This window comes from Pterocles gutturalis, unplaced genomic scaffold (assembly GCF_000699245.1).
Source record: "Pterocles gutturalis isolate BGI_N339 unplaced genomic scaffold, ASM69924v1 scaffold15276, whole genome shotgun sequence".
In the NCBI taxonomy this organism is placed as follows: domain Eukaryota; kingdom Metazoa; phylum Chordata; class Aves; order Pterocliformes; family Pteroclidae; genus Pterocles; species Pterocles gutturalis.
This window is the reverse complement of record NW_010100609.1, coordinates 13,933-32,664: the sequence shown is the minus strand read 5'-3', so window position 1 is coordinate 32,664 and position 18,732 is coordinate 13,933. Positions and strand designations below refer to the sequence as shown.

The following is an 18,732-nucleotide window of genomic DNA, read 5'->3' as shown; positions in this document are numbered from 1 at the left end:
GTTAATTAATGTATTTGCAACTTCTGAGGATGTCATTGCTGCAAGGGTAACTTAATGTCACTGTGCTTACTCTGTTCCTTTTCAGACAGTGTATGGCGTGAGGATGATCCAGCTCACTGGGCAGTAACCCTTGAGCTTCTCCATCCACACAAGTATCCTGTTCCTGCAGCTGTCCCAGGGACACTGTAGGAATTTCTGCCTGCATTGCAGAAATCTGAATATGTTGAGAATGTATAGCCATATAGTGGGGTTGTGAGAAAACCTGACTGTCCTTTCTGAGCATCTAGGGAGGACTGTGTAGAGCCCTGGGAGGGCCGTACTGGTGGAGCAAAGCCTCGCTGCTGAGCCCAGAGTGGTCATTTTAGAAATAGCAAGTCTTGTGCTTGCCTAAAATTTGACTTATGCTGGTTCAGCTAACTGAGGTTAAAATAATGCTAAGTACTAGAGTTTTTATACGTGATGGAATTTTGGTAGGAGTAACACTATAATTCTTAACATAACTATGCTAATGAGACTAAAGAAGTTTGACAAGTGTTTCTTTGGTCAGGACTGCACTCAGAGACACGGTCTGTCCTTCATTTGTTCCTAAAGCTCCAGTGGAACAAGATGAACATGGGGAGAAACACAACTGTCCATCGAGTTAGGCCATGGGGAGAGGGAATGGTTAAGAATAGCAGGGGGATGTAGGCAGACAAGTTCCTGGAGGGACTGGACAGGGATGGTCTGGCCAGGGGGTGCTTTATCAGAGTAGATAACCCCATAGCAGTGTCTTCTCCACCTGATACAAGTGTGAAATATTCTCCAGCCATCCTTGGTATTTCAGGTGTCATTTACAGATCTAAAGTGAGGTGACAGTGCAGCTAGCTGCAGTGCAAGTTCTCCTTGAATCTTATTTAAGCTATGGTTTCCACAGAAAATTTGGTCTTCATAATATCAAATGCAATCTTAAAGAAAATAATTTAAAAATTAGTAGTTCATTTCAAATATTCTCCTCCTGGCTCTTTTTCTTGATTTTTTTCCCCCTAACTTTGTTCAATGTTAGTAGAGTTGCAGTTTTCCTCTCACACAGCAGTTTAATGGCTTGTACCCCTAAGCTTGGAAGACCTTTGTAAGACTTTTAGCTCTGGAGATTCAGTCATGCACAGATTAAACAAATGGGAATGATAGAGCTTATCCTGTTCAGCCGTAAGTCTTTAAATCTGACTTTAGAGAGCATGTGCCACTCATGGTATAATATGGAATTGGGACAGTTCATGATGCCCAGAAAAGAATGAGCAGGTTATTCCCACAGGCACAGCTTTTCTTTTGTGCCTGTGGTACTGTTATTGCAATGTGTGTGCGCACGGCTGAAACCTTCTTTCTCCCACATCCCACCCATCTGTCATTAAACACGTGCGTGGTGCTACGCTCAGATGGGACAGCGTTTTTATATGGACCAGTTCAGTATTTGGCATAAAGTTCCTATGTCAAAGATTCACTGAAGTTTTCAAGGGACAATTTCATTTTTAGGAAGTCCTGGTTGTTAAAAAAGCACATCACACAGAGATGTTGAGGTATTGGGTTAAGTAGGTTTACTGTAGTCTAAATAAAGCAAGGAATCAGTTCAGATAGTGGCAAAGTATTATGCACTTTTTGATTTTAATTAGAAATGGTAAAATGAAGGTGTTACGAGTTTTAGGAGACAGATAAGCACCTGGTCTGTTTTTAATTATTAAAGCAATTGTAAGAAATATAGCAAGTATCCATTAATTTAGTTCAGCTTAATAGTCAATGTTGGGATAGAACTTCTGTTCCTGTGACTTCTGGAACCACATGTGGCAGTCTGCATCACTTCATTAATATGGTATCCTAGCGAGCATATTTCCGATGTTGCTCCCATGGGTGAGATTTAGAGGTATGATGAAGCACTGTTTTGACTTCTCACAGGATGAGCTGGATGAACTTCGGGCTGAAATGGAAGAAATGCGTGACAGCTATTTAGAGGAAGATGTTTACCAGCTGCAGGAGCTCCGTCGAGAGCTGGACCGGGCAAACAAGAATTGCCGCATTCTGCAATATCGTCTCAGGAAAGCAGAACAGAAAAGCTTGAAAGTTGCACAAACAGGCCATGTGGATGGCGAGCTCATTAGGAGCCTGGAACAAGATTTAAAGGTGGGTGAGAGATTCATATTCACTGTGAAAGAAAGCAGGCGGGGATTTGGCTCCCTGCAGTGGAAGGGAGGGTGACACATGAAACAGGCAGTAGTTCCCCAAACGTTAGGACCAATTTCCTTCTTCTGTGCTGGAGAGCAAATATGCAGCTTATCATCATAAAAAGATGTGCGAGTAAAAAAAACCCTGTGCTTAGATTCAAAATGAAAGAAATGCGGTCAAGTTACATTTGTGCATTTAAAAGATTGAAAGGGTCTCGTTTTTCTGATTTTACTGAAAACCTTACCTGAAAATTGGGAAAATGCTTTTCCCAATTCATGCCATTTCCTTCCTTTTCACTTCTTTCTTATGCCAAATAACTGGAAAATACCTAGTCAAAGTTGCATTTCTTAGTGCCTGATGAGTTATTCATAACAGGAACAGACTGTTATAATGTTTTAGTGAGGCAGATAGAGGATCAAAATGCTATTCCCATAAAACCACAAATTCCTCCAAAAACTGTGTTTATACTGAAGCAGCTTTTGTATTTTTCAGAAATGTTTTTGTCAAGGCTAAGCTTTGTATAGGCATGATGCTTATCTAGCTTTATTTGTCATTCTTAATATTGCTATCTTGTAGCTGTTTTGAAAACATATTCTCTAGAGAGGGACTGCTTACCACTAGAATTACTAAGCATTTAAGTTCTTAAAAATTCAAAACATAAACCACTCTGAAATTGGAATTATTGGTCCCCAGCAATGGAAGTGAGAATGACATATCAAGTCATCAAACTTTTCAAAATGTCAGACCTAGTTTTCTCTTTTATGATAGAAAATAAATGATATCATAATAGAAATGACACATTACTCAGTAACAATCTTGTACATAGATTCAAGTGAAAGAGATAGTGAGGGTTTTAGTTTGTTTGCTTTGGTTTTGCTGACTTGTAATTCATCATTTTGTGTGATGAATCACCTTTCCAAATGTTTTTGGAGTAAATATTCATTCTTGTTAGGCTGGACTCAGAAAGCCTAAGCTAGCACATATTTCTGTGCTTCCATATCAGTCTTGCCTAGTTGTGGTTGCTGCTAGAGCAGCAAGTTTGGGTGGATAAGACTGCTGCATGGATACAGCTTTGACTGATGGCCTGTCAACTTTACAGCACAATTCCTCATCTTTTGTTTTATAAATGTGATACATTGGCAGTTTGATGTGTGGGTTTGGTATCTGCTTGTTTCCTCCTGCTGTTCATGACATTGCCTTAGCATAATGTGGAGAAGGAGCTGGAGATGGGTAATCAAATATATTTTCATCGTGGATTTCTTTATTGGAAATGAATATTCATTTTGGTACTTGGAAGGCTTGGAGTCTTTCATCAACAGTCTCATAATAGAATTAAAAATCTCTCAGCTATCTAGGCTTGTAATATGCTTCCTACTGTAGGAGACATACTGTAGCTGTTGCTCCTCATGGATCTTCTTCATGCATTTATGCTCTTCTGACCAGGTAGCCAAAGATGTTTCTGTCAGACTGCACCATGAGCTGGAGAATGTGGAGGAGAAACGTGTTAAAGCAGAAGATGAAAATGAAATCCTTCGACAGCAAATCATTGAGGTGGAAGTATCCAAGCAGACACTGCAAAATGAGCTGGACAAGTTAAAAGAGGTGAGCAATAGTCAGGAAAGCCATGCAGAACGGTGTTGCTGGGTTAGATGGGAAATTTGGCACACAGGTGTCTTAGACTAATTCTTACATGAAATGCTTGCTGATATTGCTTGTACAATTGCCCAAAAGGTCTTCTTTGTTATGTGTCCCAAATGTGTTGGTAATTTAGAAGCAATAGAGGGGCAGGCAGATGAGTGGTGCTGGGGTGTTCATCTGGGGCTTCTCACAGGGCTTCTGTCTCATTTTAAACTGTCTCCTCAAACCCTCTCTTCCTTCTGGAGCAAGCCTGTCTTTGATTTGACTCCAGCTAGCTCTGACTCTCCTTTACACAGGTTGGGGCTTCCACCTATTTGGGAGTCAAATGAGGTGTGCATGACTTGTGTCTGAGAGGATGGTTCAGATAGGCAAGCCGTCGTTTTGGCTGGTGCTCTTCAGTGGTGACAGTGAGAGCCACCAGCATGAGCCAGGCAGGAGGAATGTGGTCTGTGGTGTATAAATAACATTGCACTGCAGGCGCAGAACCGCTGTCTGTTGAGAAAAGGGATCATTTCAATTGGAGCTGACACATAGTCGTACTGGGTGAAGTGAAGATCCTTGGAAGCAAGTGAGCTGAGGAGCAGAGGACAGTAAGGAAAGCCAAACACTAAGTGTGGCTCTTTGCCGGAGCCCCACATCCCAGTCTGTAGCGGTATTTCTGTTCTCTTAACAGTACAGCAGATTGGCAGCTCACAGCCTCTGCTCCGTTTTAAACCAGATTGAGATAGAACATTTAAACATAATGAGGTAAGACATTTATCCTCTGAGCCCTGGTCAGATTTAGAGAGCTGGTGCAATTATGTGTTATTTTAATCTTTCAAACAATGCTTGCGAGTCAGCTGGCACAAAGCCTGGCTCAGTTTTATAAGGACAACTCCTATTTAATTTCTCTGTGTGCTTGGGTTATGAGGAGTCCAGTGGAAGAGTTTTGGAGCATTTTGTACCTAAGAGGACAGATCATCAGCAGTGTTGCCATGCTAGTTTAGATTACTTCAGAGCCTGACTCAAAAGATAAGGTCTGCATGATGTTTTAGCTGTTCTTCTTCTTTCTCAATGTTATTTGTGAATGCTGTGCTTAATGGACATGACACTGTTACAGGTTACACAGTCTATATTCCACACAAAAATACTGTGTTATCCAGAGTACCTAGTGTACTGCTTGTTGTTGTTTAACACAACCATTAAATACTGCCTGATGGTCTTTGGGATTAGGCAGTTTGAGAAACTAAATTGTGGGTGAGCAGTGGAAAAGAAACTGGTCCAGTAGTGCTGGAGAGTCTCAAGCTAGCTCTAGGCAGGCTGAATTTACCCTGCTTCTTAGATAGCTGCAGACTAGCAGGGCAAGGAATCCCAACTAACTCAACTATCTCTTTGCTGCACTGCAAATTGAAGTGAATGTACCCTTACCTTGGAAGCAGACTTTGCCCCATTATAGGCAAAAGCTGGAGGAAAGCTTGGGAAAGGAGGACATGGTAGGTAGAATGATGGGATGCATTCATGCTGATCTGGAGGCACAGTGGGACATAAAATGTAGTAGTAGTAGTGGATGATGTAGTCTGTTTTTTCATACCATGAGTGGTAGTTTCTCTGGGAGTCAGAAAGAATTTCGCAAGGTCACAGTAGGTGAGAAGACAGAGGTTTGGGTTCTCGGCAGGTCACACAAGAACACATGAATCCAAGCTTGAGAAACACAGCAATATGTGTGCCAGATAAGTATGTGTTTGCAACGTTGTTGCAATTGATGAAAAAAAAAAAATTCCCTCAAGATGTGTTTAAATAACCACAAGAACCAGTGCCCCTTTAGGAACATATAATGTGTACGAAGCTCTAAAGCAATATGTTATAGACACGCCAATGGGAAAACAGTTCTTTACATGTCAGGAAAAAAGTGACCCAAAGGCCATGTAGCTTCTTGCCAATCTTCCCTGACTGTGCATCTTCTCTGTCTAAAGGCTGACACTTGGAAGGAGTGTCTTTCCTACTCAGTCCTGGAGCATTGCCCAAGACCCAGTTAGACAGTATTCGCTCTCTGATACAGCTCACTGTCACCATATGCTCATCTTCTGTAATATCCTGGACTATTCTCAGCCCTTTTCCTCTATCATCCTCTGATCAACAAAAAGATTTTCTCACATCTGTGTTCATATTTATCATTTAATTCAGTGCTAACTTCTGCTTTGTCCTGCCATCAAATTCCCTTGGGTCCAGTTTCTCACTGCAGTGGATGGCATGTATGTCAATTACCTTTGATGTATTTTACATGTGGAAATATATTTAAGAATTGTACGTATCTCTGAAAGCACTTTTTCTTTAAAGGCACCTTCATTTTTTATCAAAATCTTTTGAGGAATTTGTAACACTTAAGATGTTTAGTGCTGTTAGGTATTCTTTCACCCAAGTACCTGTTTCAATCTCTTGTGATACTTTCAACAAGCTTTTTTTAATGTAAAATACCTACAAGCCTGCTCTATCTAAACAAAATTCTTATTTCCTTCAAAAAAGACTTGTGTTTTTTACTGAGAAATTAATTTTTGCCTCCTCCTGACCATGTAATTTCAAGTTGTATTAAGTAAGTATGAAATAGGCTTTCCTCTTCTGTCACTAAATAACATTTCTCAGTGTGTCTCAGCTTTGCAAATAATAGAAGCAAAGTTACAACAAGGAGGAAGAGTGACAAGAAGTCACCTTCCATGTCCTTCACAGTGCTCTTATCTCCTCTTCTACCAATGTGTCATAGCTAACGCACTTCCCTCCCCAGTCACAGGTGCTTCTGGATTCCCATTTCATTACATGCTTTCAGAAGCTTTTGCATAATCTATCAAAACCACATCTAGACTGTTTTGTTCTGGTATTTGCCAGGTATGCTCCGTCATCAAAGTATTCTGATTTTCACTGATTATTTCCATAAGGAGATCAAGGATCATAGGTGAGTCAGTTACAGGTTTTTGGGGTAGTGATACTTCTTTCCCTTTTTTTTTGCTTTTTCCAGAAGCATGCTCCAGCCTTTTGCAGCATTTCCCATAGATGTATTTTGAGCTAAAATATGGATCAATAAGGATTTTTAGCCAATACTTGTGGATTTTATCCACTTATGTCTTCCAGTTAGGCACCATTCTTCTCTGAATGTCTTCATTGGCACCCTGGCATTCACTTTGCTTAATCATGCCACTCTACTTCCTTTTTTTTTCAGTCCTCTTGGCCAAAACATAATATGGTGCTTTCCTTTCCCATAATGCTTCCTATTCTTTTTCAGATTTTGTTTGTTTATCTCTGTGTAGGTTCATCACTCTGCTATTCATGTCTGAAATACTTCCACTGACTCTTCTGAAGCTGCTTCTTTCTCTGGGTAATAATGTTTTCTCTCTGAATATTTTTTAACTTTACTAACTGTACCAAGTTTTTCTCCTTCAGTCTTACTGACTGCTGCAGCACTGTGGTTCATGGAATTTTTTTCCACGATTACATTCACCTACTTTTTCAGTTTCCCTTTTTCAAGTCTTTTTTTTTTTTTTTTTTTTTTTTCTGTGAACTTTTCAACTGGTTTTGGGCCTCCCTTTGTTGCCTTTTTTTCTGGCATTCTCCATCAGGGCTTCAGAGTTTTCCTGCTGCTGTGGATGATTCTTTGTAGCATATGCTTGCACAACTGGGCTGTCTCCAAGAACTGTCCCTTCTAGGAATTTGCTAGGATTTTCTGTGACTTACCAAAGCTGCTGCTTCATTATGACTTCACAAGCAAAGGCAGTGAACCCTCACAGATTTGCTAAGTATACATATCACTGCCAAGGCTTGCTTGTTTTTTTCTCTTGTTGTCCATGTTATTAACATCACCATTTGAGTCAACAGGCTGCCAGGAGAGAAAAAATGCCTCCATCGGTAACAGATTACCTCAGCACCATCCCTGCAACTGTAATTTCCCCTTCCTAATATCCTAATTGAGTTCATGAAAAATTCTGGTGTTTATTACGAATCTAAATTTCTCAACCAGCAGGCATTCAGAAAACTCTTTCCAAAGTCTCCTTTCTTTGCACCAATGCAAACCGCTTACCAATTCTGTCATTAATTCCCCTGCAAGTAACACCTCTCAGAGTCATCCTCTCTCTAAAAACTCCATACCTGGGGAGGAATAAATCACTTTTGCGACTCATTGTAGAAATGTGCTGAGATGGCGCAGGACCCACTTGTGTTACACATGGGGAGAGTGAGTCTCTTGCTTATTCACAGCTGCTAAATGTGTATTTTCTCATGTTCTTTGTCTACGTTTGGCATCATGAGCCAGAAAAGAGAAAGAGGCATGGCCGTGGCAGTGCTGATGCTGCCGGGGAAGGGTAGCCCTGCCGGACCAGACAAAGAGAGGGGAGGATTAGGGATGGGGGTAGCAGCTGCCAAAAATTTGATGTGAGTGCTATGAAATGGTTTAGCAAGAAATGAATGAGAATTGTGTAAGTGGGAAGAAAGGAACATTTATTGCTTGTGGGACGGCTGTACTGAGCAGGTGACGGTCTCTCTTTATTGCCACTGAAAGCAGAAGAACCGGAGGGGGAGCAAGCGGAGGTGTTGCTTTCTCTTTCGCAAGGACCTCTGGCATAGTGGCGACCTCCCCCGTGGCACTGAGGTTTTCTTGGCCAGCTCCTAACTTCAGTTGAAATCATGTGTGCTTTGAACCCTCCAGCTTGTTGTGACTGTTAGAGGCACAAGTGCTGTTCTCTGGGCACGTTCACTTGGGAAATCACTTCCAGTTGGTGGAGAACCACAAGTGCAGCTCGCATTCACTGATGTTTTCACAAAGAAAGGCAGAGGCAAAATGGGAAGGCAAGAAATACTGTTTCCACTCATTTCTGCATGAGAGAAGTGCAAGTTCACTGGCCGTTAGTAATGTCTCCAACACATCTCTCTAGGACACAGACTGGAATGAAAACCAGTGTGTACTGCAAATGGGATTTCCCAGGTTACCTGTGGGTTTTTTAGGGCAGTGGCTTCTCTCAAGGCTCTTTCATCCAAGGCTCAATTGCTAATGGGGATGCTCTTATGCCTGAGCTTACCCTCTCCTCCTCCCTTGCAGCACCCAGTTTTTGAGGCACAGTTCAAGAACTGCTGCTTTAAAGTCAAAGTGATTTTTTGTTTAGATATTTGTTCCTTTTAGCAGAGTGGAAAGCTGCATTCAGATGCTTTCAAAAATTATAGAAATATGCAAGATGAGATGAAATATCATTCAGGCATCTTACTTAGAGGCAGATTTTACTCCAAAGTGCATGTGCAGTACTCTGTTTAACATCACTGGAGGTAAGGAGCATTGTGTTGATAGAGGAATTTAGCTCTATGAACATAGTATAGTGAAATGAAATCTGGAAGCTACTTCTTAATGCTGAGCAGGGCAGTCTGATTTGCGTTGCCTTGAACCTTTTAAGTAGGGCATAATACATACAGCATGTGTGTAAAGCGTGCTTATTCCAATCTGAAATAACTTTTCTCTCTTTTCTCTCTGATACAAGTACATACATGTGGTGCAAAGTAGTACACAAATGGTGAAGAAATTATTCTTGGTGAAAACGTACTTGTTTGTAGAAAACATTGCCCATGTTTTCATTAGCTAAGACTTCATACATGTTTATTAAGGTAGCACATAATTTTCTTCAGTCATTTCTCAAATGAAACTCTTACTCACCAGGGTGAATATACATTTTTTTGTAGCAGTATGTGACTTTTCTTAGTTATCAATGAGTTTAAATGATGGGAGTTTGCTGAGAAACAGGGGAAAGAGAAGACTTGTAAGCTAGACATTCAAGTAACATTAAAAGGGCTAAGCAAGATCACCATGTTGACTCAGTAACCCTGCTTAGAATTTACTTCTCGTGACAGTTATAAGTAATGAAGTCTTGTGCAATAATCATAACTAAACCCATTAACTGCATGAAAGTTTTACTGCAGCACCATTTTGTCTCCGGTATCTTTTTTTTCACTGTGATAAATAATGAATTGGTACCTAAACCACATTGAATGATTTATACTCGTTATGGCATTTCAGGAGCTGTACAGATAGTGAAATGGTCTGCTCGATGTTGGTACCAACAAACAGGGTGGAGGGAAGGTATGGAAATGGATCTGGCTTGACTCAAAATGTATAGCAGTTAAGAAGCAAACTCAGTAACATAATTTTTTTTTTCCCCAAGGAATTACACTATACATCTTCTCATGCACTGCCCATATTTCTTTTTAGAAATTTAAAAAATATATTTAAACAACAAATAAACCAACATTTTCTAATGTTTTATGGCAGTCTTTTATGCTTATAAATATCCCCTGCTAGAACAGTATCTGCATCTGAATTTATGATTTACCAAATAAATTGCCACTAAACTCCAGCTTGTCTTTATTTTCTAGGTATTTATTGTTTGTTTATGTCATGCAAAAGCCCTGCCCTCTTGGTGCTCAGCCTGAGCAGAGCCTCTGCTCACAGACATGGGCTTCCTCTAACTCACCCCCTTCACGGCCTCTCTCCCAAATACTTTGGTGGACCTCAACTGGTCTTTCCATATGGAGAAATAACATTTAAGTAATGGCTCTTACAGCAGGAGCAATAACTTGCCATAGCTGCATGATTGTCCAGGTTACTCATAAGGAAACTTTCTTTGTACAGTAGCTGAAATTATGTATGCCCCATTTGTCATGTATTTTTGTTACGATATGGCAGAAGTCTTTTCAGGAACTGAAAGACTGTTACTTTTTCAATAACAGAGACTGGCATGAAGATAACCTCCACGAAGCTCAAATTGTGTCTCAGTCTCCCCATCCTCCACCCAGTTACCAAAAATAATTCTGCTGTCTGTCACATGGGCTTCAGCAGTGACAGTGCAAACAAACTGTAGCCTCTGTGACATCTATAAAAAACCTTAATGGGAAAAAGATGGGTTTATTTTTGATTCCTTTCCTTAATCTATCCACAGCCTAATTAAAGGTTTTCTTCAGAAAGCCTTTGTAAAAAAAATGGTAGCAAATCCTCAAGTGCTTTTCTGGGGGGGGAAAATTAGGGCTTGCTCTCCATATTCTAAATCACATTTCAATTGGTGCATAAGTCCTTGATGAAGACAGTACCCTTTGCTTTCCTTGCCAAGGTGCAGGCAAGCCTCTGTCCCAGGCAAGCAAATTTTCACAGCATGCTGCTGTTCTGTGAGCAGAAGCTGGGATTTAAAGCTGGAATAACCACAGGCGAGCGTACACTGGAGTTAATTAGGAATATTCTTCACCTTTCCAAACTCCAGTGAAATTCAGATCAGCTACTGTCTGGCAACTCTTCACGTGTGAAGCATCATGTGGTGTTTGGGGTAGAGGTGGGTACCCAGAGCATCACGGTTTCAAGAGATACCTCACCTTCCCTGCATTCTTCCCAGGGCTCAGAGGAGCCAGCACAGATCCTAAGTGAATCTGGCCTCAAGTGTATCAGGGAGCTCCAGCTGAAGGAGAAAGGGTATATGAACCTGTAAAAAAGCACCTGTCATTTGGCGCTCAATGCAAGCTGGCGTCACCGGCAAACTCAGTGCCGCTGCTCCTGTGAGGCACAGCTTTTGTGCTGCACTTTGGCTGGCTCACAGCGAGCAGGTGCCAACTGTTTTCATCTCACATAGCTGGTAATTTCATCCCAGCATCTGGAGCTCTGGGTAGCGGGATGGAAAAGAGGAGGAGACAGTCTGTCAGGGTGAGAAGAGGAGCTTTGTGAGATGTGTAGTTTCTTACCAGATTTCCCAGATTGCCTGTGGGTTTTGTTGTGGTGATGCTGCATATAGGAAAACGTGTCGCATCACAGTATTGGCAGCCGTGGGGATGGCACTGTCCGGAAATTCTTAGGCAGGTGAAAAAAGTCAGAGCTATTGATTTTTGTTCTTCTTTGAAAGGGTTAATTGATTTTTTTTCTTCTCAAATTAATTATTTACACTTGCTTCTCTAGGTCTATTTTTAAAAAGAGAATGTAACTTATTGCACAGATAACTTATGAATTATTAACATTGCACTACTCAAGCTGTCAGAGGATGAATGAGGGGGAAAGATCTGACTGTCTTGGCAAGTTTTGCCTTGCTACATGCTCTGGTGCTGGGTTTTCCCCCTTCCCCGCACCTGGCACTGTGCTGGTAAGCCTGACTCCAGCACCCAAAGCCTTGCTGGCTGTCAGGCAGCCAAGCTTGGCGGTGTGTCACATATCACCTGGATCCATCAAGGAGTTCTTCATTCCTCTGGAATGGAAAAATGGAGTCGGTCAGTGCAAGTAGGTCAGGAGGTGTTTAAGTGGCAAAGAGGTGGGATTGAGCAGTTGGGAGTCTTCAAGCAACCTCTGATCAGCACATTTTGCTGCTTTCTGTAAATAACTGTTTCCTTCTGTGCTACAGATGAGGTTACTTTCAGCCATCTCGATCTTTTCGCAAACCAAATTCATGCCAAAGCAGTGGCATGTGCAACACTTCAGCCCCTTTCTCATCCCCATAGGAGTGATTCCCACACCCCACAGATCCCCATGGGTTTTGTCAGCAGTTATATTGCCAGGGAACTTGCTGCAAGGCTGGCATGGTTTTTCTCCCTGTTCTGACACTCAGCCTGCTGAGAAATGACTGGGAAAGAGACAGTTTCTGTTCTGTGGGAGGAGGCACGGCAAAGCCTTCACTTGATTTGGGTTTGGGTTTGTGCCTTCATGTGAGAAAGCCTGCAGTTTCTTTTAGTACCTGTAACACTGGTTCATTCAATCTAGAAAAATGACGCTATCTGCCCCTTATGGGTACATTACCTCTGATTTGTGTGTTTCCTTTTCTTTTTATTGTTTATTTTGTTGCAAGATGAAAGCTCGAGTCCAAATGAATATAAGCATTGCAAGATATTCTTACCTGAGTATGAAAATTTTAGGTCTTGCTCCAGTAATAGCAGCTGGGGCTGGGGAGGGTAAATTGTGTTGATATTTAAGGACATCAACATAATGTCTACGTGGGCAAAAGGAGCACAATGATCCGTCTGAGATTGCCAGATGTACGTATTGGTCTATTTAAGGCCTCTTTCTCAGGGATCATTCCAAAATAGTTACAGTCCAATCTCTTCAGCATGCTCTTGCTGCAGTCAGCTGTGCCAAGAGAAACTGGGTCTTGTGCAGAGATTGGTGAAGGCAGCTCTCCTCACCACTGCTGGGTGCAGAGTTCAGGATAAATTCCCATTCCTGAGTTCACTGGTGTCAAACTGGCAGATTTTGAAGTGATGAAGGAGAGAATAAAGTAATTAAATGACATGATAAATAGTTCAAAGTCAAATTTAAATCAGAAAGCCTTTAAGTTGTTTCTCTTTAATGTTTTTCATCATATATTATATATTTTTCTATACAAAAATAATTGAGGATTGTTTGTTCATCTTCCCTTTCAGTTTTCAAGAGTCGGGTGCTTCACAGAATCATAGAATAGTTTGGGTTGGAAGGTCATCTAGTCTGACCCCCCTGCAATGAGCAGGGACATCTTCAACTAGATCAGTTGCTTCAACCTGACCTTGAATGTTTCCAGGGATCTACCACCTCTCTGGTCAGCTTCTTCAGTGTTTCACCATCCTCATTGTAAAAAATGTGACTGTAGTTCCTGGATTACTGTCACAAGGGAAAGGAAAAATAAATTACGGTTAGTTTCCTTGAAGGAAAAAAAAAAAAGAAGAGTTTAAATGCATCTTTGAAATGCCCAGCACACCAGTCCTTCCTTTTGGTGTCCTCCATCTCCTCAGATGGCCAAATGTATCAGCTTTCCTCCCTCCCCTCTATTGGTCCCTTCTTTATGAAGTTCTCACATCTTTTTTTCTTTCCCTTTCTTCTTCACCTTGGGCTTTTTCTTCCTCTGCATATTGCAGATGTGCATGCTAATTCGAACCCACAATTCTCCAGTATATGCAAACCAGCGCTTGAGGTTAGGGGCAGCTGTGATGGACAGGACTTCAGGACAGCAGTCTCTAGTGCTGGGAGCTGAGCTACACCATTTGAAAAGTTTTTGAAAAGTTACTTTACAGCTGCTGCCAGAAGGTTTTGCTCCCCTAGGTCTGGGCTTCAGGAAAAACCTTTCAACAGGAAGTTTTTTTCTGTGCTATCTCTGGTTCCACCTGCTCTCAATTTCCATGAAAATACTGTGAGAACCTTCCCCTGTTGGGATAATTTGTCACTTCCATTCTGGTCCTGACTGTAACAAGTGCAAGGACCAAACAAAATGAAAACCAATATGTCAGTGAATATTAAAGTCAGGGTGGTTTTGATCCTACAGTGTTGATTTCACTCTTGGGTAAAGTTTTGCGTCTGTTCAGTTTTGTTTGAGTGGATAGTCCTCAGTCCACACAACCATAGAGGAGACAGTAATTCAAGCAGAACAAATTCAGAGATATCCCTTGCTTCTCTTGGCCACAACTGTTTTAAGAGTAAACATATGTAACAATTTGTGTATTCTTTGGGGGGAAAAATGTAGAAAATAGGAAGAGTTTCTGCAGTTACGTGCAGGAAGATTAGGTGTCGGCACTCCTGCAGCTGCCTTTCATTGAACATGGTTTTGTGCTATCGTGTTGTTGGAAGAAACAGGTACATTGCATGAACTGCTGTCCTTTCCAGTCGGTATGAATAAGCACGGTGGAGAACTTCAGTATTGTTGTTTCTTTGCTACAAGAGGATTAGGAGAAAATTTGGCAGTAATTTTCTTAGGCAATGGGAGGGAAGAGGAGCCTTGTGGGGAAGAACATTGCTGGCATGGACACTTCACACATGCTTCATTTCTTCACGGATTCTTTCCTTGGAAGTAAGAGCAATGGAAAGGCTGTGGATGTGATACCCAACAAGTGTCTACGGGTTATACTCCACAACCATCCACAATGTAATGCTCCACAAGAATGGCAATACTTCTTCAAAGAATCTGGTATTAGCAGAAAGATCTCTGTAACATTACTACATGATTTTTCATAGTGAACACAAACCAAGATAGAGGGAATAAGAAGGCCTTTTCGTACATGATCTTCAGTTTCCTAAACCCATCAGCATGTAATTCTCGGTGTATAAAGACTGACAGCGCTTTCCAGGATTCACTGAGACTGGTTACTAATAAAGGCATTTTCACAACTGAACCTGACAGTCTGTTAACTGTTTTTAAATGTAGATGTTGGTTGGATCCTGGCACCTTTATTCCAGGTCCTCAGCCGACATAATTGAAGAGGACAGGAGCGCTAATTAGAATGGAAAGTTTGTAATTCTTATCATATTACAATCGAGTCTTTAAAATTGAAGCTGTCTTTTCATACCTTTCCTGGTCTGCAGCTGATTTGGTTCCTCACTGTAGCTCTTGCTCTGAGGTCCTGGAGTTGAGTTTTACTCAGCAGCTAGAAGAGGAGAAGGGGAAGAGTATGAGATTTCTGCTTGGACAATTATAAGAGGAAATAGTTCAGATAAATCGCCCACCACCAAAGACTCAATTTACTCCAGTCTCAGAAGTGGGAGCTGCTGGGCGAGGAGGACATGGCAGTAACCACTTGGAGACTTGTGATTGGAGATGAGGAGTAGAAAGCCTTGGAATATTTCTGATTTAGCTTTAGTTGTTTTTTCAGGGGCTTCTTGCTGCAGCTGCTCGTAGCTGATTATCCACAGTCAAGACATTTCAAACAAAGCCATTAACAGTAATATTTCTACTCTCCCTCTGAAATTCTTCATAAAGGTTTAAAACCTTAGACTAGATTGGCATTCACAAGAGTTGTTTTTGCCATGTAAAACTGCTAGCATAAAAGAGAGAAGGCATCATTAAGGATTTATTGAGTTTATATTTTCTCCATTAAAGTACTGACTATTATTTTCAAATGAAAGATTTACCATAATGAGATCATTAGTGACTATGCATTTAGGGTTGGGGTTTTTTTTGACAGCACTCCTAGCTATTATAGCCAGGCAGTCAGACTCTTGTCTTTATAGCATGCATAACACTGACAACTTATTTTTTCCTCTTTGATAGGAGATGGAGAATTTGACCATAAGTGAGCAGATGTTAGAATGATCATAGATACCTGAAGTTCTTTTTAACTTGTGGTGTAGCTCTTTGGCTTTTTACTTTGTTTTCTTTCTTTAGTTGCACACCTAGGTTTTTTCATGACTAAGTATGCATTACAAAGGCAGCCTTGGGGAGCGATGTGATGAAGAAATGCAAAGTGAAATAACACATTACTGCTCAAGCAGGGAAAAATCAGTCCATGTTAAACTTTCTAGGACTTTAGCATTCAATTCATGGGAATTTTGAAACTGATGACAGTACTTAAATATTTAGAAGGGATTGGAGGTAGGGGAATTGGATCCCTGGAGGTGTCAAAGGTCTGATTGCTGTCAGTGTGCAGTTTTTAAAGAGAAGCTAGCTACGTGGCAAGGGCAAGTCAAGCCTTCCCAGGTAACAGCAACAATCTCCAGAGGCAGACTGCCCAACAAAAATATTTTTTTTCTGTCTGAAACCATTGATTATTGTTATAGACCTAGTGAATCCTTCAGACTAAGACATATGCATCAAAGCACCCATTATTTTGGTTTGACATTCAATAACGAATAAGTGTGTGAGGTTTGATAAGGTAATTTGATTGCAGACAAATGGAATAGCAAGGTTTCAGTATCTTGCAATTGTGGATAGTCTCAATAGTTGGCTTTAAAAACCTCTCATTAGCATCTTACAGTGGAGTGCCTACTCCTATCCACACAATGTGGGATCCAGCAGCCATGCAGTCCTTTTTCCCCATCTGTGGTACCATTCTGTCCACTCCAGAGTGTCAATTCAGTGTTGTGGCAACAGGTAACAGACTAATATCTGGACTGAGCATCTGGGGCTCACTGTTTGATTAAGGAGAACTTCAGAGAAAATCTGTTTAGTGTACTTTTTGATAATCAGTCCTCAAATCTCAGCATGGGGTGAGGTTTGTTCATAAACCACAGTACAAAACCGTTCTGCTGAACAGACTGTATTCCTTGGCATGGACTGTTCTCTGCTATGATCAGTGGAAGTAGCCTCTTCTTACAATGACACATCAGAGGGCACCGGCCAATCCACCAGCTGCTGGCTTCGATAGTGGATGCTGATTCATTTGTCTGCCAGGAAGAATGGAAGAGAGTATGTCTCCTTTCCTTCCTTTGCTGAGCATCAGGGGGAACTACATGTACAAATGTTCCTGTCACAGAACAGTTGCCTGGTCTGCAGTGTGGCCGGCACCTGGGGCAGTTCATGGTGCCTACCTACTTACAGAGACATCCGCTGCAGGCTGCTGCCTCTCTCCTGCTGCCTGCTTCTGCTCTGTGGTGGGCTGGAGCATTTGCTGTATGAAGGGACACTGGAGCCAAGCTCAGGGTGAAAATTCATCTCTGATGGTGAAAGGATGACTTAATTCTCCAAAGATTTAGTAGCTTTCTGGAATTGTACGTGTCCTCTGTATTTTGCCTCACAATTGTCTGCAGAGTTTTTGTGAAGGAGAACCAGGAGTGGGAAGAAGATTATAATGCCCAGATTTTTAGAGGCTGATGGTACAAAGAGTGGGATTGTGGAAACAGAACAGCTCTTTCAGATATAAAACATGATAAGCTGCATCAGCATAATGATGCTCAGTAGAAGCAAGTGAGTAGCAGAAAAGGAATGTAATTTCAGTTATGCCATAAATTCACTTTTGGCTGGCACAGACATCTGTCAGAGGGCAGACAGAATTTCCTTCCTAACCTTAATGAAATATAAGCACTCTGGTTTTAATTTGCAATTGGCATTTCTTCTTTGGTGCAGCAGAGGTTGGAAGACACCTTCCCCCTTTTTTTGGTATGAAGTTTATTTGCCTGGAAGCATTCATCTGTTTGTATTATTCATACCCTGCTTTTATATGACATGAATTTCCTGTGATGATCTCATGATGTTTACAACATTCCTTGTCATGGTATAAACAGAGCTTGATGCCTTTTTTGCATGTTTGGGTGTGGTAGAGAATAGCCACAGGCGAACTGCTGCTCAGGCATATCCAGGGAGCCCAGGGAGTCTCAAGCCTAAAGTCAGCTTGAGGCTCATTTCAGGTGCAAGGTAGATCCTTTGCTAGTACCATCAAGCTTGAGGACTGTCTCCACAGAGTTCCAGGGGGATTTAAACAGTATTGGGAAAAGATAAATTAATAATGAGCATGTGGAAAATAAATTTAATCTACTGTTGATTACTATTACAGGTACTACAAAGGAAACAGTCATTGAGGAAAAAATCAGGAGTGTGCAGGGCTGTTGTGTACACAAGAATTTTTACTGATCTTAAATAGATTTTTTTGCCAGTATAACTACTAAAAGCATGAGTAGCTCTTTCATACTCATAAAAATGAAAATAAGATATTTCAGACTGTCTAGTGACATTTGGTAATGTATTTGGGGCTATCAGAATGTTTTCAGTTGGAGATCCTCACTGTAATTCACCAAAGTTAATAAATTATAGCGTAGAGTTCTCCGTGTGATTTACCCCAGATTTACGGATGAGGAAGGGTGAGGCACAGGATTATTCAAAACATATACAAAGTTCTCAGAATCTACCTTTTTTTTTTTTTTTTTTTTTGTTCCTAATCTCTTGAATAGGGGTAGCCATTGGACTCTGAGGCCCAACAACCATGCAGTGAATTCCTGTCCTTTAAGTGCAACTACAGTAGCTTGTCCAGGGATATGTTTGAAAGCAGCTTTCTATTTTATTTTGTTTTTCAGATTAGAATTGTAATATATTCATGTGGCTAAAGAGTTTCCACCTGGTTTGGGTCTCCTTTCATTGACAGCACTCCAAATCACAGATTTAACAACAATCTTTAAATCCCCTTCATTTCTCCTCTGTGTTTACTGCAGAAAAGGTGCTGCTGCTGCTTAGATTGTTCCCCCAGTCCAAGACAAAGTGACTT

The 18,732-nt window shown here is 41.1% G+C and overlaps 1 protein-coding gene across 1 annotated transcript; it reads left to right on the top strand.

Annotated features, from left to right (window-relative positions):
* Positions 1–1,899: 1,899 nt before the first annotated feature.
* LOC104466981 (microtubule cross-linking factor 1-like) lies at positions 1,900–3,795 on the top strand (the record flags this gene model as incomplete). The annotated part of the gene is made up of 2 exons (XM_010080584.1): positions 1,900–2,151; positions 3,637–3,795. Coding segments are annotated over exons 1-2 (411 nt in total), but the record flags the coding sequence as incomplete, so codon positions are not given.
* Positions 3,796–18,732: the final 14,937 nt, after the last annotated feature.